Source organism: Scyliorhinus canicula, chromosome 9, assembly GCF_902713615.1.
Source record: "Scyliorhinus canicula chromosome 9, sScyCan1.1, whole genome shotgun sequence".
Classification (NCBI taxonomy): domain Eukaryota; kingdom Metazoa; phylum Chordata; class Chondrichthyes; order Carcharhiniformes; family Scyliorhinidae; genus Scyliorhinus; species Scyliorhinus canicula.
The window spans coordinates 64,863,433-64,886,250 of NC_052154.1; the positions used below are offsets into that span (position 1 = coordinate 64,863,433).

General features: G+C 43.7%; 1 protein-coding gene across 1 annotated transcript in view; it reads right to left on the bottom strand.

Moving 5' to 3' along the window:
- Nucleotides 1–22,818, bottom strand: part of LOC119971362 (glucose-fructose oxidoreductase domain-containing protein 2-like) — a 64,775-nt gene that overhangs the window by 36,594 nt on the left and 5,363 nt on the right. Inside the window, exon 2 of the mRNA XM_038806796.1 lies at nt 13,649–13,999. Coding sequence (XP_038662724.1) covers nt 13,649–13,901 — 253 coding nt within the window. The 5' untranslated portion in view covers nt 13,902–13,999. The remainder of the gene's footprint in view (nt 1–13,648; nt 14,000–22,818) is intronic.

Consider the following 22,818-nt stretch of genomic DNA (forward strand, 5'->3'; position numbering starts at 1 on the left):
CTGCACCACCTGCTTTTGGTTGGCCCAGCTCAGGACCTTCTCCTTCACACTGTACCTACGGAAGCAGAGTCACTACCCTTGGCAGCTCACTCGCCTTTGGTACAGGCCTCCACGACCGAGGAGCCCAATCCAGTTCATATCGGGAGGGATCCTCCCCCTCCCCCAATAGTTTCGTCAGCATAGCGGCAAAATACTCAGTCGGCCTCAGCCCTTCAACTCCTTCGGGCAGCCCCACAATCCTCAAATTCTGTCGCCTGAATCGGTTTTCCAGGTCTTCCATTTTTCCTCGCAGATCCTTGTTAATCTGCATCACCTTCCGCATCTCCTTCTCCATCGAGGTAAGTTGATCACCGTGCTGCAATAATGCCTCCTCCACTTCCTTCAGCGCCTCTCTTTGCTCCCGCACCTCCATCGTCACCAGGGAAATCGCCTCCTCCACCAGCACACTCAAAACCTCCCTCATCACCCCCAAGTGTTTTGTAAACTGCCTTTTCAAATTCTGCAGCCATCACCATAGTTATTTCTTCAGCTGCAGGCAATGCAGCCTCCCCTGGTAGCCTCCTTTTTCCTTGGTAACCCCGTGGTGACCCCGCCGGATCTGTTTTTTTAACGGCCGCTTTCTTGCTGATTTTCAACATCTTCTTCTGCTGTGCCTCCTCTGTGGCTTCTCCCTGCCTTTGACGCCTCCGTGGACCCTGGGACCGGGCTTAAAGCCTCAAAAATGCCATTCCAGAACGGGAGCCCTCCGTTGCGTGGCTGCCTCCCGACCGCCGTCATCGGAAGTCCCTTACTAAGTCTAGAGTTAACAAAAGTATGGATGAGAGTTTCAGCAGGAGATGTGACAAGACATGGGCAAAGTCGAATGATGTTACAGAGATGGAAAAAAGGACTCGAGATGGCAAATGAAATCAAAAGTTTAACTCGAGATCGAATGTGATGTCAAACTTGCGATCAGACTGGCTTAATATTAGACTGCTGTCAGGGAGAGAGATACAGTTGGTAGTTAGGGAACAGGATTTGGAGCGGAGACAGAATAGAATGTCACCAATCTTCTCAATATTTAATTGGAGGATATTTCTGCTTATCCAGCACTGGATGTTGGATAAACATCCATAATATAGCAACTTTGGAGGAGTTAAGAGAGGTGGTGGCAAAGTAGAGTCATCAGCATTCCTGCAAAATCTGACCATGCCTTTGGATTATGCTGCCAAGGGGTAACATGAAGATAAGAAATAAGTGAATTCAAGGACTGCTCTTGGGGGACACCAGAGGCAATGGTGCAGAAGCAGGAAGAGGCATCATTGTCAGTGATTCTCTGGCTACAGTTAGATAGACAAGAATTAGGTCAGGCGATAGCAGTCCCACCCAGCTGGATGGTCATGGAGAGGCAATGGAGGAGAATGGTGCGGTCAACCATTTCAAAGGATGCAGACGGGTCGAGAAGGATGAGAAGGGAAAGTTTACCTTTGTCACATTCACATGGGATTTCATTAGTGACTTTGATAAAAGCAGGTTCAATACTCTGGCAGGGCAGATGCATATTAACAGGCATTCAAACATTGATTTCAGGAAATGATGGCACTGGCGACAACACGTTGGAGGACTGTGGAGAGGAATAGCAAATTTAGAGATCAAATGATAGTTTCTACGGACGGAATACAAAAGGTGTTTTTGAGGATAGGCGAGTTAAAGAGAAAGGGACTACACCAAGTACAATATCAACTAGCATGGGGGCCCAGGGGAGAGTGGGGATTGGGCCTAGGTAGGGTGTCTTTCGAGCAATCAGCGCAGACTTGATGGGCTGAATGGCCTCCTTCTGCACTGTAGTGATTATATGACCTTCAATTAGAAATCAGTTGTAAATTTCCATTAAGTCAGATCATCACAGAATTAAAAGCTAACCATAAACAGTACACAGTCACACAACATGCTACGAAACTTTTACATTTGACATTTATATTGTTTGGCTCAGGACATCAACATGCTGTCTGCCCATATTACCCTAACTTGGCTAAAAGCAGCTCTCTAATCCTGAAGGGAGACCTACATTTTCATACATCTATGTATCAACCAATGGGTTAAGAACCAATTTTAGCAATGTAATTACGAATGGTGATTAGAATTAGAACATAGTTCCAACCATCCTACCCAACAGCAGACTTTGTCATTGCAGAGAATCACGAGCGGAGGGACATGTGAAAAATTTACATTGGTTTTGGGAGCAAAAATTTAATTTCAGTAGCCCAATTTGAATATTGTGCTGAAACATGGCTCTAACCTATGAAATAATACTTATGTTCATTCAAGGAATATTGGTGTCACTGGTAAGGACTGCATTTATTGACAATCTCTCATTTTCCTTGAGAAAATCGTGGTGAGCCAACTTCTTGAATAACCTTCTGGAGGGCAGTTAAGAGCAATAACATTGCTGTGGATCTGGAGTCACTGATTTGCCGGACCTGGATTTAGTGTGGCCAATCCACCCACCACATCTTTGGGTTGTGGGGGTGAAATCCACGCAGATACGGGGAGAATGTGCAAACTCCACACGGACAGTGACTCAAACCCAGGTCCTCAGCACCTTAGGCAGCAATGCTAGCCACTGTGCCACATGTCAGCCTTGGTATGTCAATTAAGTGTGATATGTTATATAGATATTATGCACCCTGGAAATGCATAAGGAACAAAAGGACTGAAATCAGTAACGTGCTCAGAGGTTCTTTTCATTCTTTTTCTCTCCATGTACAGCATCATAATGCATCAATAAAGATAGACAGTCCTGCTATGCATAGTTGAAACCATTAGTCTCAGTTTCCTTTGCCAATAAAGGTAATCAAATATGAGCAATGGGTTTTAGTTTTTAAAAATGTTGAGCACCTCTCTTTTGGATTATCTTATTAAAAACATTTAAGATTTTTCTTTAATACTGCAAGTGCAGCACAAACAGCAATACCAATTCAAATGATTGAGATAATGATTGATTAATTTTAAGCAGTGCCATATCCTGTCAGTCTACAAAAGTACAAGGATATTTTCTTAAAATTGATGCTTAATACAAATATTAGAAATTGTGTATCATTGTGTAGCTTCCTGCCATTCATGGCTGATGAGAAAATAGTTATGCAAATAAAATGCAAAAATGTTAAAATTATCCAATATAAAAACTGCTCCTTTTTGATTAGGACAAATATTTACAAAGGTCACTTCTTAATTGCAAATGAGGCAAGAGATACTTTTCCCAACTCACCAGCAAGACTGACTCTATAATGCATGGTTGCCGCCAGGAACTCCACACCCAAACCTTCAATTCTGTCCCTCTTGCTTTTTGCTTGGTCAGGCCGAGGCTGATATTGCGTAGGTTCAGTGTCCTCCTTGACTCAAACAAAACTGAAAATCCTCTTCATTAATATGCCAAGTTGCTGCAATATCACCTTCCTCCACTGCTGAAACTCACCCATATATTTTTCATCTCCTGGTTCAACTGCTCCATTGTTTCCTCATCAACCTCTGAACTTCACCCTACATGAACTCGAACTTGTCCAAAACACGGCCACATGCATCCTTACAGAGTTAACTCTGCTTCTCAATACACCTGCACTTGTCAACCTTCAGTGGCATAAAAGTCCTTGACCACCTTCAGTGGCGTAAAAGTCCTTGACCCATCCACCTGGAATCAACTGAAAATCCTTATTCAGTTGTACAAATTCCTGCATGGTTTGTTTCTCTCCATTTCCATCAGCCCCAATGGGGAGATGGTGGTGTAGTGGTGTTGTCACTGGACTAGTAATCCAGAGACCCAAGGTAAAGATCTGGGGGCCCAGGTTTGAATCCCGCCACAGCAGATGGTGAAATTTGAATTCAATAAAAATAACCTGGAATCAAAAGTCTAATGATGACCAGGAAACCATTGGTGATTCACCTAAAAACCCATCTGGCCCACTAATGCCTTTTAAGGAAGGAAATCTGCCATCCTTACCTGGTCGGGCCTAAATATATGACTCCAGATCGACAGCGAATGTGGCTGATACTTAAATGCCCTCTGAAATGGCCAACTCAATTGAAGGGCAATTATGGGTGGGCAATAAATGTGGCCAAGCTATTGATGGCCACATTCCATGAATTAGCATTTTTTTTAAACTTGCCTTACTGTTCAGATTCAAGCCTTTTTTGGATCCCCTCTCATTTTTATATTCTTGCAGTCAGGCCTACATCCAATTCCAAAATTCTATTCCTAAATCCCACTCTGCCTCATTACTTTTCCCCCTACATTTCTAACCTCCTGCAATATCACCACTCTCTCCACCTTTTTTTGCCCCCAAGATGTTCAGAGATGTATTATGTTAAGCATAGCTACATAAATGCAATTTCTAAAATTAGAAGAAAAGTTTAAGTGTCAACTTTACTGATGCTTTCTGGCTTACTGATATCCAACTATTTCCTTATTCAACAAGAAAGTGGAAAACAGGGGTAGTGTGAAACTTGAATGCACTTTATTCAGCCAAGGGCACTTGCTTAGAAATTGCGCAAAAAAATTAAAAAAAATAACCTCTATCAAACCTGGAAAAAGTCTCCCAATTCACTTACACCGTCACTTTCAAAATCTCAATCATCTAGCCTTTGGCCCTCTTGTTCACCACAACACTTCTGTAGCTGCTGGTCTGCTCAACCATCATTGCATCTCACTGTGGATGTCCTGGTCCTCTCCTGGTACAGACTTCCTCTCTGCTCCCTTAAGTCCAAGGGATGCATATCTGAATGGATATATCGGACAACTGATTCACTGCCAGATTTGGATGGACCACAAAGCAATAACAGCTTCTTCGCCTGTCTGCAAAGATAACGGGCTGGATTCTCCGCTGTCGGGATTCTCAGTTAGGCCGGCAGCACACCCATGCCCAGGGATTTCACGACGGAATGGGGCTGCCCACAATGGGAGATCCTACTGGCCGGCTGGCAGGACGGAGAATCGCCATCAGCAGGGGCACGCTGTACCAGAAAACCAGTGTGGCGGAACAGAGAATACTGCCCAGTGTCTGGTTTCTTTTCTCTACTGCAAAATGTCCTTTTAAACCCTTTGCCCTATCTTGTCCACCTACAGCATCAACATGTTACAAGGAGCTCATGGATTTCTTGGGCACCAAGATCAAGACCATCTGACTAGCTGCAACTGTTATTTCTCTACCTTCCCCCAGTCCAATTACTTTAGGAACACAAAAGAACTAAGTAAACAAGATCAAATTAACTGAGGAATAAATTACAGAGACAGTCCAAAATGATAACTGCCATATACAAAAGACGAATCACAAATGAAACTTAAGACATCAAATCAAAATATGATTCACAGAGTCGATAACGCACCCCAGCTCCTATGGTGCCCAACAGGCACAGAAGGCTTAGAGGGTGTCGTCGGACAACATAAACTCCCGCTCCAGAGACACCCTCCACAGGGTAGAACACCCAAGTTTCCACCAGCCCTCGGAACTTGTATCTTTCTCTAGTTTCTTTATTTCCCCTCATGCCCTCTACTAATTTGGTGTATACACCAAACCCACCTCCTGTTCTCTTCACCTTATTGCCACTAAACTACTCATACCCCAAAATTCTCTTCCTGCCTCCACATTAGCTGATGTGGTTAACAGTTCTTTCTCCTTGGGTCTGTCCATCTCCCCTACAAATTTCCAGTCATCACCCCTCTCCTGAAAAATGTACTTGACCCATCCACCTTTGCAAACTACTGGCCCTTCCCCAACCACCCTTTCCTCGCTAAAGTTCTTAAACATGTTGCCTGCCAAATTCCACATTTGAATACCCCACAGGTTTCCACCCTGTCAAAGTACTGAAATGCCTCTTATCAAAGAACAAAGAAAAGTACAGCACAGGAACAGGCCCTTCAGCCCTCCAAGCCTGTGCCGACCATGCTGCCCGCCTAAACTAAAATCTTCTACACTTCCGGGGTCCGTATCCCTCTATTCCCATCCTATTCATGTATTTGTCAAGATGTCCCTTAAACGTCACTATCGTCTCTGCTTCCACCACCTCCTCCAGCAGCAAGTTCCAGGCACCCACTACCCTCTGTAAAAAAAAAACTTGCCTCATACATCTTTAAACCTTGCCCCTCACACCTTAAACCTATGCCCCCTAGTAATTTGACCCAAAGTCATAAACGAGAGCCTAGGCGACTGCAATTGATTCAAACTATCCCTCCTTGACTTTCATGACTTTTCTGCAGCCTCTGCACAATTTCAGTTGGAAGGCAGGCCTTTAAAACCCACAGTCAAGGTCTGGATAGCAGGAGTGCAAGAGTTCTTCATTTGCCACGTTTGCAAAATTGTCACTTGTGAATAGTTCGTCTGTAAATAAATAGTCTGTAAATAAATAGTTGTTTTCATCCACTGGTGGTCGCCTGGAGTTTCTATTATCACACTGACAATGAGTAAAATAAATCAGCCCTCAGATTGAAAGGGCAAAAGAAGAATACCTTTCCAGTCTGATTCAAAGCAATTTCAGCACTCTACATGGTGCCATCAAGCCTGAACCATTTGATGCAGGTGAAGATTGGGTTCAATATGTAGAGCGTATGTGTTAGTTTGTCAGAGCCAATAATATGGGGGCAGAGAGGGAAAAAGAATCAGATATTTACTTTGTTCAGAGCTTGTGGCATCTAGACATACAGTATAATAAGAAGTTCGATCCCAACCAGAGGCCCCGGATTCCATGTGGAGTTTCTCCCAGTGTCTGGGTGGGTCTCATCCTCACAAACCAAAGATGTGCAGGGTAGGCAGATTTCCCATGCTAAAGAGGTGATGTCGGGCATTGCTATGAAGATGGAAATATGTGATTGGTAATGGTATGGAGAGAGCGAGAGCGAGAGCGAGAGCGAGAGCTCGAGTCCATGGCAAAGGACGAGTGTTCTGAGTGGAGAACGAAGATAATCGTTTCAGTTTTTGTGAATATTTAATTGGAGGAAATGTCTGCTCATTGGGAATTTGGTAATTTACAGACAGTGGTGAGGTAGAGTGAGGAAAGGCCAGGTGTCAGTCTACATGTGGAAACTGTCATTGTATTTTCGGATGATGTTGCTGCGAAATAGGAGCCTACGACCTCACCTGCTCTACTGCTGCTGAAACCCTAATCCATGCCTTTATTGATGCCAGACTTCACTCCTGGTCAGACTCCCACAATCTGCAATTTGTAAACTTGAGGTCATCCAAAGTGCTCCTGCACTAACTCACCAAATTCAATAAATCATCGTCCTTGTGCTCACTAACCTACACTGGCTTGCGGTTACAAAAGGCCTCGATTTTGAAAATCTCATTCTGGTGTCAAAATTCCTCCATAGCCTGACCCCTTTCCGGCTCTGCAATCTCCTCCAGCTCAACAATCTTCAGATATCTGGGCTTCTCCTGAGCACTCATTTTAAGTGTTTCACCATCAGTAGCCACGCCTTCAGCTGAACAGGCCTTAAACTCTGGAATTCCCTTCCTAAACCTCGTCACCTTACTTTTCTCTGTTAAGACACTCCTTAAAACCTACCTCCTTAACCAAACCTTCGGTCATCTAGCCCAAGTTCTCCTAATGTGACTCCATATTATATCTTGTGTTATAAAGCCTCAATAAGGAGCGGCACGGTGGTGCATTGATTAGCACTGCTGCCTACGCCGCCGAGAACCCGGGTTCGATCCCGGCCCTCGGTCACCGTGTGGAATTTGCACATTATGTTGACCCCATTATTATATTCTCCCAGTGTCTGCGTGGGTTTCACCCCACAACCCAAAGACTTGAAGTTTAGGTGGATTGGCCACGCCAAATTGCCCCACAATTGGAAAAAATAATTGGGTACTCTAAATTTATTAAAAATAGAAAAATAAAGCCTCAATTATATGTCCCAAGGTGTTTCACAATGTTAAAGTCTCTGTACAAATTTCTGTGTTGTTATTCTCTTGATCAGCACCAAATCCATTATTCTGGATACTTTCTCTTCCCTCCCATTTTGTTTTATTGTCTCCTTAAATACGATAAAATCCAGGTCATAACAGGAGGCTCAACATAATAAAGAGGCTTTTATGTAGAACATGTAGGTAAAGTCACACCTCTAAAGTCTCCTATCTCCTACTTCAACAGTGCCACATGATAGCTGCGTCACCATGTGTAGTTGTTTTACGTTACAACATTTGACAGCTATGAGATTATAGATACAAGGCTTGTGCAAGACTTTTAAGGTTAAGTTAATCATGTTGGCTGCATTTACTCAGCTGAACTGGATATTTAAGCTAAAGCACGACAAAAATCACCGAAATCTGTGACTTTTTAAAAATTCAGCAATCTAAAACCAATAATTTCCATGGAAAATTTAATAAATTAGTTTATTTTTTTGTACCATTTTAGTTCTTCCTTTAGATTAGTGCATAAAGCTTAAAACATTTTTCATAATTTTGAAAGAAATCCTTAGAAATACTTATGAGAAACCAAAAACCCATTTTCCCTGGCCTTTAAGTTGAAATTTTAAAATAAGAATTCGGAGTTTTCGGGGACGGGCGGGCGGGGGGGGGGGGGGGGGGGGGGTTTGACACCCACATCCCATGAACAAATATAAAAAAACCTTTGATGCAGACTTCATAGGTCTGGTGCAGAGCATTACAACTTTTTCAATGTGCTGGTCATCAGAGACTAGAAACTGCCTCTATGACAACTTCAAAAGAAAAAATATTAATTATGAATAGTAAGATTAAAAGAAATTACTGCAGATGCTGGAATCTGACAAACAGAAAATGCTGGACAACTCAGCAGGTATGACAGCATCTGTGGAGAGAGAATAGAGCTAATGATGACTCTGTCCAGCCTTTTCTGTTTTTGTTATAAATTATAAACGCGTTGGGAAGGGAACGGAACAATAAACTGCTTGAATATTAAGCAAAATAAATTAGTGTACTTCTCATTCAGTATTCATTGTTTTATGAATTTCAATTGTAACCCCAGGTTTATAAAATGTAGATATATAAACCAATCAAAAATAGAATGTGTTGGGCAGCACGGTCATCTGGCCCAAATTCTCCTAATGTGACTCGGTATTATATCTTTTGTTATAAAGCCTCAATAAAGAGGCAGCATGGTGGCGCAGTGGTTAGCACTTCTGCCTCATGGTGCTGAGGACCAAGGTTAGATTCCGGCACCGGGTCACTGTCTGTATGGAGTCTGGACATTCTCCCATTGTTTGCTTGGGACTCACCTCCAAAGATGTGCAGGGTAGATGGATTGCCTACGCTAAATTGCCCCTTAATTGTGAAAAAAAAATGGGGTTCTTTAAAAAATAGAATGGGTTGATCGCAAGCACTTTACACCACGGTAATTTCAAATGCTTTTTTCTGCCTGCCAGATTGGGTCTGATCACATATAGAGCTTGCCTCAATCCCATGTTTCCACCCTGCTGCCTGAAGGAACTGTGCAGTCAGAAGAAATTTAATAAGTTCATTTAAATACATGCACAGATGTTTTAATTGTAAAATCAAGCAAATGCCAGACTCTTTATTCAATATAAAAGCACAGAACCAAAGCTCGCAGTTAAGAAAGGAGTTCTTCTCTCTTCCAACTTATTCCATCAGGCAGGAGATATAAAAGTCTAAGAACACGCATTTACAGATTCAAATACAGCTTCTTCGTCACTGTTACCAGATTTCTGAGTGACCCTCTTATGGACTGAACTTATCTCTCCACACATCTTCTTTATTGATTAGTACTACACTCCATATGCTTCACCCGATGTCTGCGTCTATGCATTTACATTGTGTATTGTAGCCATCTGGGATGGCCACTTCCAGCATATAAAATGGACACTCGCAGAGCATACAGGGAAAAATGGACAATGCAAAGTAACAAGCAGGCACAGAGCCTGAATGTGTATTTAAAAGACAGACTGCAGACAGAACCGAAACTCTTGGCCAATTTGCACATTGATGGCCCATCTCTGATGAGCAAAGACTGGTGCTCAGGTAGCCGATACCGTCCCAGACATTCCGGCGCCACTATCCCAGCAAGAAGAAATAAACAAAGCAAGGCCAACAGCCACTTAGGACACGCCCAGCCATCAAGGCACACCCCCCCCCTCCCCCCCCTCTTTATTGGCTCAGATCGATGGCAGTGATCGAGAAGCAGCCCAATTAATTGGGGCCAAGGTTAAGGTCCGCCTAAAAGCGCACAAAGCCCCTCCAAGTATAAGATGGAATCCCAGCCATATGTTCAGCCTCTTGGATTCGGCTCTCAACTGGAGAGACCCTTCCACCTGCACCACCAGAAGCAAATAAGTTCAAGTTCAACGCTCGCTACCAGACAGACGACCATGGCTATTCTCCTGTTACTTCTTCGAACCCAACAGCCTCAGATCCGAACAACGGCCACTGTTCCTCTGACCTAAGTGGGCACCCGAAGTTAAGTATAGGTGTTAGTGATAGACATAGTTTAGCCTGTAGTGTTATTGTGCATGAGTAAATCATATTGTGTGTAAATAAAGTAGCATTGACTTTGAACTAACTAACTGGTGTATTGGTTCTTTGATCGGTATTCAGTTGAACCTTGTGGTGGTATCAAGCGACTGAAAGCATATTCTTAATTAAGATTAAGGGAGGCGACCTTATTAATCGCCATGTTCTCAGCCACCAAAAGAGAGCAACAGTATCTATCATATGTCCTATGCTTCTTCATGTATGGAACGATCTGTCTGGAATGTACGCAGAACAATACTTTCCACCGTGCCTTGGTACATGTGACAATAAATCCAAATCCAGGAGCAGAAGTTATACACAAGATATATAAATTTTAAAAATATTTCTGTGGATGGCAAGACAAATAATTGTCTGCAATATTTTCCAGAGCAGGGCCATGAATGGTATCCACCACTTGTTTGGCTACTTTGTCCAACCCCTCATGATTTTTAACATCGCTATCTAATCTCCTTGTAGCTTTCTTCTCTCCAAAGAGAACCTCCAATCTATTCTCATAACTGAAGTTTCTCATCGCTGGAATCACTCTTTTAAATGTCTTCTGCACCCTCATCAATACGTTCACATCCTTCCTAAAGTGTGGCACCCAGAACTGGGCAGATTTAAAGTGATCTGCAAAGGCAAATGTGATATGAGAAAAAAAACTTTTTCACACAAGTGGTTCAGTTCTGGAATGCATTACCTGGAAGCATGGTGGAGGCAGGTTAAATTGATACATTTTAGAGGGCATTAGATGATTATTGGAATAGAAACAACGTGCAAAGATACAGGGAAAAGACAGGGGGTGGCACCAAGTCATACTGCTCATTTGGAGAGCCAGTGCAGACACAATGGATCAAATGGCCGTGGCACCGTAACAATTCTGAGAAACTAAATCCACCAACTCTAATTTACACATTCTATTCAGTCTTTGAGCTAGTAGTTTCTACCATGCAATCACAGCAACTTCATGCCATTAAACGGATTTCAGCAGCGAGGCAGATAAGGTGCCATTTTCATTATGCTAATAGTAGAGCAGCACATCTTGGATTTCATTGTTTAACCAAGCATCTGCCCTTGTCTGAATTTCCTGCAGGAGTTGCACATAAACAATAGCAACTGCTTTAGTCCCACCATTATTTTGATTTTAAAAACATCATTCTGACAACTTCAAAATTTGATAGAGTATAACAACTGTGGTTGAACACTTACTTTAAAAGACACTTACAGATGTAATTCCTTTAACAGCATCAGAAGGGAAGAAACAAAGGATCTAAATTACAAAATAATCTACTCATTTACTGGTGCCAGCTATACATTTACCACAATCGGACATTCAAATAAATCCACAATCTCCGATGTGTTTTTAATGCTGCAGCACGCATAAAGATAACATTATGTTTACACATGATCTCAGTGCACTTAAATTCAGGGTATGCCCTGCTGCTCCAGCTTCCTGTCTGGCTGTTTCCTCAGTTTAGTAATAAACTTACTGCAACCGGTTGCCGAAGAAACAAGGTAATTTATCTTTGCCTGGGAAATCTGTGAAGTGCTGATATTTTATGATAAAACGTCTTTGAATCCACAACACTTAGCCCAGAGTCGCACCCCAAAAATGTCATTTGTATTGTCTATATGAGCCAAATGTCTACAGAAATATATCAGCTTTCCATTCAAGGAAAGCAATGGACTTGTCCTCAAAGGACATTGCATAGGAAGTTATTGATTATGATGTTTATTCTAGAAAGCGAGAACTGCATAACACGAACAATACAAGTTTTCAGAAGTAGAATAATCCTATCCAACAACTTCCCCTATTTATATAATGTACATGTTCTATGAAAATGAAAACCGCTTATTGTCACAAGTAGGCTTCAAATGAAGTTACTGTGAAAAGCCCTAGTCGCCACATTCCGGCGTCTGTTCAGTGAGGCTGGTACAGGAATTGAACCCATGCTGCTGACCTGCCTTGGTCTGCTTCAAAAGCCAGCTATTTAGCCCAGTGTGCTAAATCAGCCCCTACTATCACATTACAGTGTAACAAACTTTTACCTAGTAGGGGAGGTTTGGCATGTAATTATATTGACTGTAGAAAGTAGTAATACTAATGAGGAACTCCGAAGAGAACATGACTGTTTCGCTCCCTTCCCCCATTTCATGCTGGAGGTACAACGTCATAGCTGTTGATAGCTCTCTTAGGTGGTCCTCATCTAGGTGGTCATTCAAATAATGCTGCCTCTGCGCAACATAATGCCCTTTGGAGTAAAGGTTTCCTCCGCTACACAGCCTAGAGAAATTTGCATCCAGTCTGAAATGGTTACAACTGATTGAAGCTGTCAGCAAATTAAGTGTATTATTTTGTGTAGGTGAAAGATCAACCTTCCCATGATCTCTTTATACATGGAAATGCAACACAATGCCAGGAACCACAATTACTTTAAGTAAATCCTAAACTGCTGCTGTTACAAAGCCAGAGCTCAGAGTGTGGACAGGGGCAAACCCCTAATCCAGCTCCTACCTGCTCCAAAAACCAAATCAAATTGAATCCAATTCATCGTCCCTCCCCAAGAGAGACATACCAGATCCAGGCATTACACCTGATCCCACGCTCATCTTAGCAAAAAGACAGAGAAGCAATGATGCAATACATGTATAAATAAACATTTTGCTAGTCTGATGCAGCTGTATTCATCTGTTGATAAGAATAGCCTACAACCTTATAGTAAATATATGGTTACATTTGCAATATTATAATAATCAATTAAGACAATGGAAGTTATAAAAGGTACCTTTAACGTGTGCGTGAATTATCTGAAACATTTGAACCTGGCATTTAATTTGTACTCTAGCTCAAAAAATCTGTACCATAAAAAGGCAGATGGACTCAGCTATCATAACAGGTTGTGCAAGCCAATCATGTTCCCAGACAGGATGGGAAAACAAACAGATTGTTTGTTGTAGAGCTGACAACATGCCACTTTCTGATCAGAAAAAGTGTCCCAATTCTTACAAAGACACAGCATTTTTAAAATTTAGCTTTTTAATAACATTTCAACTCACTTGTTTTATTCACACAATAAGCACACGCAGAAAAGTTATGTAATGGGGAGTCTTTTAAAATCTCAAAATAGCATCAGGATCTTGCTTAAAGTAATCAGAGAAAGGAAATACTGTACCTAATGCTTTAGCTGCAATCTGGCATGTGAGAGGAGGAGGAATATTGATGCAGATAAGATCCACATCCTGGTGGAGCAAAACATCATCAGTTCGGCTTGTGTAAAATGAAATATTCATTTCCTCCGCCAGCTGCTTGGCCTCTTCCTCCGTTCTTCCCCAGAGTGCCTCAATGGTGAAGCCTTCAGCACGCAACAGTGGCACCAAAACCCGCGCAGTGGTGCCTGTCCCAAACACACCAACGCCTGGGAGCATTTTCCACTCAGTTTGCTTCTATTGGCAACAAGGTTTCATAGGAAACGGGGAAGTGGATTACCTCTCCAGATTTAGAACCGGCTGTAATTCTGTACATGCTGTAAATAGAAAAACAAACAGGATTGTAAGGTGCAGAAATCACTTCCTTAAACACAGGGTACAATTACTTTACATCTGAACCCAAGAAGTAAATTTAAAAGATAGGCTGTTCAACACTAATCCTCTAGGTTTAATTTTTGAACGTGTACACAAGACCACAAAAGACCTAGGAGCAGAATTGGGCCACTCGGCCCATCGAGTCTGTTCTGCCATTCAATCATGGCTAATATTTTTCTCATTCCCATTCTCCTGCCTTCTCCCCATAACCCCTGATCCCCTTATTAATCAAGAACCTATCTATCTCGGAATGACACTCAGTGATTTGGCCTCCACCGGCAAAGAGTTCCACAGATTCCCCACCTTCTGGCTGAAGAAATCCATCCTCATCTCGGTTTTAATGAATCGTCCTTTTAGTCTGGGATTGCGCCCTCTGGTTCTAGTTTTTTTCTACAAGTGGAAAAATCCTCTCCATGTCCACTCTATCCAGGCCTCGCAGTATCCTGCAAGTTTCAATAAGATCCACCCCTCATCCTTCTAAACTCTTGACGAGTACAGACACAGTCCTCAACCGTTCCTCATACGACAACCTCTTCATGCCAGGGCTCATTCTTGTGAACCTCCTATGGACCCTTTCCAAGGCCAGCACATCCTTCCTTTGATACGGGGCCCAAAACTGCTCACAATACTCCAAATGGGGTCTGACCGGAGCTTTATGCAGCTTCAGAAGTACATCCCAGGTCTTGTATTCTAGCCCTCTCGACATGAATGCTAACATTGCATTTGCCTACCTGCCTTCCTAACTGCCAACTGAACCTGGACATTAACCTTAAGAGAATCTTGAACAAGGACTCCCAAGTCCCTTTGTGCTTCTGATTCCTCCTTCCAAAGTGCATAATCTCATACTTTTCCACATTTTATTCCATCTGCCACTTCTTTGCCCACTCTCCTAACCTGTCCAAGTCCTTCTGCATGCCTCCTGCTTCCTCAATACTACCTGTCCCTCTACATACCTTTGTTTCTGGGTCATGCACATATTACAGAAAAGGGTTATGGTGTTCGGGCCGGAAAGTGGAGCTGAGTCCACAAAAGATCAGCCATGATCTAATTGAATGGCGGAGCAGGCTCGAGGGGCCAGATGGCCTACTCCTGCTCCTAGTTCTTATGTTCTCCAAGGCTTTCCTCCTCACTTTTTAACCACGCCACCAATTTTTGGGTCTTACTGATCATACCTCCCACATTCACGTCTAGATCATTAACGTACACTAGATCATTAACATACACTACAAATAGGAAGGAACCCAGCACCGATCCCTGCAGTACACTACTGGACACCGGCTTCCAGTCACAAAAACAACCTTCGACCAGCACCTTTTGCCTCCTGCCACAAAGCCTGTTTTGGATCAAATTTGTCAAATTGCCCTCAATCACAAGGGCTTGTTCTTTTTTGATCAGTTTCCATGCAGGATCTTGTCAAAAATGGTACTGAAGGGCAGCATGGTGGCACAATGGTTAGCATTGCTGCCTCACAGCGCCGAGGTCCCAGGTTCAATCCTAGTTCTGGGTCATTGCCCGTGTGGAGTCTGTACATCTCCCAGTGTTTGCGTAGGTTTCAGCCCCACAACCCAAAGATGTGCAGGATAGGTCAATTGGCCACAGTAAATTGCCCCTTAATTGGAAAAAATGAATTGGATTCTCTAAATTTTTTCATTTTTTTTTAAATTTAAGAAAAAGTTCCTGAAGTCCTTGTAGATTACATCAACTGCACTGCCCTCATCTACACACCTAGTCACCTCCTCAGAAAATTCAATAAAATTTGTTACACATGACCTCCCCCTGACAAGCTATGCTGACCATCACATCCAAGATCATCTAAAATGTCCCACTCTGGATTCACCAGCACAGAGGTGGCAGAAGCAACCAGACTATGTCCAAAACTTGATCACATGCATCATTTTGGCCAGTTCAGTCACAAAGCACTGAGCAGACCAAGTAATTTCCCTGCCGTATTGGGAGGAAATTTTCAAGAAGAACAAAGAAAAATCAGTTCACTAGAAGTTACAGGTTAGGGCGAAGGCCAAGCTGTTATACTTCAACCCTCTTACAATAAAGGGAAACATGGAGTGTGCTTCAGTAAGGCACGGGGAGTCCACAGCGAGAGTAAAAGTAAAGACATTTATTTTACAAGTTACATACATAGAACAGTACAGCACAGAACAGGCCCTTCGGCCCTCGATGTTGTGCCGAGCAATGATCACCCTACTCAAACCCACCTATTCACCCTATACCCGTAACCCAACACCCCCCCCCCCCCCCCACTTAACCTTACTTTTTAGGACACTACGGGCAATTTAGCATGGCCAATCCACCTAACCCGCACATCTTTGGACTCCATATGAGACATGGTTAATCTCACCGGGTATTCTCTCTGAAGAGTCAGTTTCACACTGGCCGACCATTCATATAGGTATGGACGGATAAGCTACCCCACTCCTAGCGGGGGAGCTCTTACCCAGAGGAGCAGGGGGAAAACAATCAACCCCCCACAGCATATGCCATGCTGGTTATTACATTCTTCCCCCCAAAGTCCGAAGACCCTCTCGAAGCATGATGAGGAGGCGAAGACGATGGAGAAGAAGAAAATCCCGAGGCAGAGAAAGAGGAAGAAACCAGTGCAGCTCTTGGAACAGCCCGACGACGAAAACGTTTAGGCTCCAGTAGGTCATTGCCGAACAGATGAGCAGGACAGTCAATGTGTGTCTCACTGGTGAGAACGTCAGGTCTGACATCCCCATGTGGTACACAGGGGCAGAATCGGCATCAGCTGAGCCCAGAGACGGCACACATTGCAGCGGCTGGCCCATCAATTCAAGGTCGGAATCACAGCGACGTTCCTTCCAAGCCACAGAGAGGCCATGTGGGAATCGGCGTGACAACAGCTCGACAACCTACATCTCCTACATTCAGCGCTGTTTTGGAAAATGGAGACTCGTGGTGCCCTCCAAAACGCTAGGGAACTGTCGCCCAAAAGTACTTTTTTTTTTCTCCCTTGTCTGTTGTTTTCAAACCTGCACTAAGACTTGTTGCAAAAAGAAAAATCGCTGGGTTCCGTTCATAGTGCACAAGGGTAGCATGTCCATTTGAAATGTACCAGGCATTGCACCAGTAATAGCATCTCAACTGATCCCAATTGTCTTCTCCTGCAGCAAACAATCCAGTAGTGTCTTAATGTGCAAGACTTCCAGCCACATGGTAACCTTCAGCACGCCTTTGAAATGTCACCGTTGTTCACCCGGCAGACCAACCGGCTACGGAGCCTGTCAGTCAAAACAATGCCGCATGCACAAAATTCGGCAACATACCAAAATGTAACCGCAAACTCGGCAACAGACTCCCTGGCAAACTCCTCTACCATATTAACCTGTACCACTGAACAATGGAAGACGGAAGTGGGTGAAAATCGAGGCTCCGAATCACTCCAAATGTAGGTGCTCCACAAGTCGGCAGCAGAAGCCCGGCCTGCCACACGTTTTCCACGATATTACTGGCTCCGGAAAAGCACCATATCTGCTCTCTCACTGACCAACCAACTCTGTACCATTGTCCAAAAAAAACCCAAAAGAAAAAAAAAAGGTGGCTCAGCTGGAAAGGTAGCATGTAGACAGCTCCAGTTGCACCCTCATCGCCAGTTTAATAAGGGATGGGGAATCCACAGCGTGAGCAAAACTAAAAACATTTATTTTACAACAGTTACTTACACGAGGCCCAGTTAACCTCACCGGGCACTCTCTCTCTCCCCCTTTTAAAAAAAAAATGACTTTATCAGAGTTACAAAGCCAGAGCTCAGAGTGCGGACAGGGCCACACCCCTAATCCGCTCAGTGTCCGCTCCAATCATGGACCCCACATGAGAGACACATCAGATCCAGGCATTACACCCGACCTCACGCTCATCTTAGCAAAAAGGCAGAGAAGCGATTCACTTTCTCTCGGCAGTTGGTTCCACACTGGCCGACCTTTCATACAGGTACGGATAAGCTACCCCATCCCTAGCGGGGGCGATCGTACTCCCAGAGAAGCACGGGGAAAGAAAGAATCATCGACACACCACATGTCCTGTGCTGGTTATTACATATGCCTTCCTAATTACTCACTTACCTGCATGCTAACCTAGTGTTTCATCTATGGGAACACCCACATATCACATGACTGGTTTAGTAAAGTGGGCTAAACAGCTCACTTGTAAAGCAGAACCGTACCAGCCTCCCCGAACAGCCGCCGGAATGTGGCGATTAGGGGCTTTTCACAGTAACTTCATTTGAAGCCTACTTGTGACAATGTGATTTTTTTTGGTTTCATTTTTCATGTACTGAATTCTGTAGAATCTCTCCATTTAAATAATATTCTACTCTTCTATTCTCCCCACCAAAGTGGATAACCGCACATTTTCCCACCTTATATGCCATCTGCCAAATTTTTTACGCACTCAATTAACCTATTTATATCACTTTGCAGATATGTTATGTCCTCAAGAATGCTAATAAATTTGTCAAATTTGATTTATCTTTCACAAATCCATGTTCACTCTGCCATTGCTTCCTTATAACGGATTCCAGCATTTTCTCAGTCACAGGTGTTAGGGCTCACTGGCTTAGAGTTTTCTGCTTGGTCTCCCTCCTTTCTTGATTAGGGAGGTTACAATGTCCTCCACTTATTTATTTAGTGTCCTCCATTGTCAGGGAAGGTACAAAATATTTGTTCAAAGTCTCAGCGATTTCCCTGTTTCATTCTCAAAGGGAGCAAAGTTTACTTTCTACTGTCTTCCTTTTTATGGACGTAAATGCTTTTGCTGCCTATTTAGTATGTCTTGCTTGACAAAGGGTCACCTGGACTCAAAACGTTAGCTCTTTTCTTTCCCTACAGATGTTGCCAGACCTGCTGAGATTTTCCAGAACTTTCTCTTTAGTTTATTTCCGATCTATTTTCCTGCTCTTTATTTTTTTTTTTTTAAAGTCATCCAAATTTTCCCAATCTTATAGCCTACCACTAATCTTTGCAACATTGTATGCTTTTCCTACATTACAACAGTGACTATGTACAACAGACTCTGCACAAAACTATGGGCGCAATTCTCCGACCCCCACGCCGGGTGGGAGAATCGCGGGAGTGCAGGGCGATTCCCGCCACGCCGCCATGGCACCCGCACGCGATCCCCCCCCCCCCCAAAACAGCGTACCGCATTACACGACAGGCCGCTAGGAGAATCGCCACTCGCCTACCACAAACGGCCGAGCGGCCTGCCCAATCCGACGGGTTCACGCAGGCGCCAACCACACCTGGTCACTGCCGGCGTGAACAGTGCGCGAACGCTGCGTGTGCGGCCAGTGGGGGGAAAATCGAGCACCGGGGGGCGCTCAGTAGGGGTCTGGCCTGCGATCGGTGCATACCGATCGGCGGGCCGGCGTCTCTAAAGGACATACTTTCCTCCGCCGCCCCGCAAGATCAATCCTCCATGTCTTGCGGGGCGCCCACGGGTAGGACAGCAACCGCACATGCGCGGGTGACGTCATTTACGCGATGCCGGCCGCGTAATGTACGCGGCGCCGCTTTCACGCAGCGCCAAGGCCCGGCGCACGTAATTGATGCGGCGCCGCTCTTAGCCCCCTGGGGGTGGGAGAATGGGGGGGGGGGGGCGAGGATCGGCCTCCGACGCTCGGTTTTCACTCCGGCGTCGTCACTTAGTCTCCCGATGGGAGAATTGCACCCTATATCTTCACATCACCTGACCCAAAGGCCACCTGAAGCCTCTTTACATTTCAATGTCAATTATTGGATACTTAACATAAATGAGACAACCAATTGGAATATCTCTTAACCCATTACTTGACAGTCTCCCCTTCCTTGGAGAAAAAGTTAGGTGAAAACAAAATTACAAGAAACTCAAAAAACACACACACGCAATTCCCTCCCCTTCTTTTCATTTTTTTTTTGGAAGAACAAAAAAAAGTCAGAAACAGACACCGTTCATTAACAATATCCAAAAGTTTCTGTGCACTAGCCCCTCTTTTGTAAAACAGTCTGACAATTGATAACTTCTGTCGACCCATTTAATTTTTGCTATCTTATCTGTCCAACATCTGCTTCAAACTTGCGATGTCTATCCTTAACCTTTTTTCGTTGACACTTTTTGTAGAGTGCACATTTTCCCACACGGATTTATTGTCAATGTGACATTCAATTAGATATATTACCAAAATCCCCCAATCCCAAAATTTCTGTCAATATCTGAGATAGATAAAAGACAATATCCACTGCCTCTATAAGGTTTAATGTCTCAGTAGCCAAAGTGCTTTTGACCACTCTCCTTATTTTCTTTGTTTCCCGACACAAGAGGGCAACATTTACCATTGTTCCCCCAAAAGGAAAACTATAAAACCTCCTGCGCTTGAAACCCTATCACATAATTTTCATATGACGCATCACTATAAACTATGAGTTTCAAGTGCCTACGGTCACCTAAAACCGGGAACCTCAAAACACACTCCTGCATTTTTAGTTTGACCATTGCTTGATTTGCTCTTATTATGTCTTCCACTTTGGGATCATTCATTTTTGTACTCAACTCGAAGACATCAAAACTCACGTCCGGTCTAGTCTGTCTATCTAATCAATTCAGTCACCCAATTAAACTTCGCAGTTGCTCTTTTTCCATCTTTAAAACCACTACGTCTTTTTGTGAAACCCAGCCACAACTAATTGGTATTGGACCGATGCTTTCCAAATAAGATTGTTGATGTAAAGTTGCCCCTAACTTAGTCTGTCCGATTTCCAGTCCAATATATTTAAATGCACTGGAAGCCTGACTTCCAACCATGAATTCTTTCCTCAAACCAGAGATTACAATAGCTTCGAAATCACTAGTCCCACCCCACAAAAAAAATAGTCGACATGAATCATAAAGATGCCAGAAAGATTTTCTTTATAATGCCAGCAAAACATTGCCAGATCTGCTTTCAACTGGCAACAGCCTAACTTTAACAAAACTGACCTTACTGAAAAGTTCCAGACTCTGGACGCATCATTCAATCCATATACACATTTGTTCAACTTCCAGATTACCCCTTCCGTGTTAGCTGCCTCTTTAGGAGGATGGAGAAAAATATGTCTCTGGATGATGCCCCTGCAAAAAGGAAGCTTTTATATCTATAGATTTGCATTCCCACACCTTTGTGGCTAATAGAGCCAAGAAGATCTTGGAAAAAATTTTTCCTGTCGTAGGTGAATCTACCCTTGAATCCTGATGTTCTAATTTTTCTTCGAATCCCCTTGCCACAAGCCAGGCCTTTGCCTTATAAGTTCCATCTGGAAGAACCTTTTCCGTGCAAATCCACCTGTGGGATAGAGCTCTTTGTCCCCAATCCGATACTTCCGTGTATACTCCAAATTCACTCCAACTATGCAGTTCAGCACCTTTGATAACTTTTTCATCTAATTTATTGGAAGCCACCAAAATCTCACGTACATGTGTACTTCTACTCCTATTAGTATTTGTAGTCTTACTCATGTTCCAAGATCTTGATAAGCTATGTCCACTCTCCCGCCTGGCATCTTGTTCTATACTGCTAGATCTTTCCCTTCTGCTGTGGGATGTCCTTTCAATAGTTCTCAACCTTTTCTTGCAGACCTGTTCACTATCCGATGTACTATCTGAACTGGCACTGCGTTTCTGTGCTCTCCATTTTTGAACTTAGTGTTCCCAATCCATTGCCTTGACTTCCTCCCCTGAATTCTGTACATTCAACCAATGTTTATACTTTCCAGTGGCCTTCCCTGCTCTACTAATAACAGTTGCATCCTTCCATTGACTAGACCCTTCAGGCAAGTATGTCACTTTTGTACCAACTTTTGGCAGTTGTCCATTCGGAAAAAAGGCCTGTTCTAATTCATCAGAAGTGTCATGTTCTATGCGGGGTTTGTGCGCTAAAAGGGGGATTTCCTAGGGTCGAGCAAGGGGGAAAAGGGACCCGGGCGGGGGCATGAACGCTGGCCGGTCTATGCCGGCCAGTGAACGGGAGTGAGGTGGGGAGGGGCTGTGGCCATCGGAGCCTGGCAGAACAGGTTCCGAGTGGTCTAGCCGGGGTGGAAAGTTGGAGGGGAAGGAAGGAACAGAGGTTGGGGGAAGGGGTTTTACAAGGGGTAGTGGACGGGAGGAGTGTGTGTGTGTGTGTGTGGGGGGGGGGGGGGGGGGGGGGGGGGGGGGAGGAGTGGACTCTATGGTGACTATGAGCGGTCCTGGACTCCTTTTTTCTTTCTCCTTTGCTTTTTGTTTCCACCGTGGGAGGGTTTGTTTTATTGGATGCATATATTGACAGGTGGGCCGTTGTTTGGGTGGTGGGAGGATGGGATCGTTGTTATTGTTAAGGGGATTGATTTTGTATTTGTTACCATTTACTGTTTGTGGGTGGGGTGTAAATTTTGGAGGAAAATGCAAAAATGGAGAATAAAAACATTTATAAAAAAAAGTAGTGTCGTGTTCCTAGACATATACCATGTCTAGATCAGTTAACAAGTCCTCAGTTCTGTAACACGTGCATTTGGACAGTTGAAAGCACAACGGTATTGAGAGTCACATCGAAAACATAGATTTATCATACCCTGGGGTTCATCTGGTTCTAGGTTCTAACTGGGTTTCTGTCTTCATAATTTCCAGGTTCCGATCTCCTTCTATAGTCTTGGAGCCTGTTTGTAGCCGTGCGATTTCGTCATCCTGTTAGTAGTGTATCTTCCATATTCTGCTTCATTGCAGACTGACCTATTTGGGT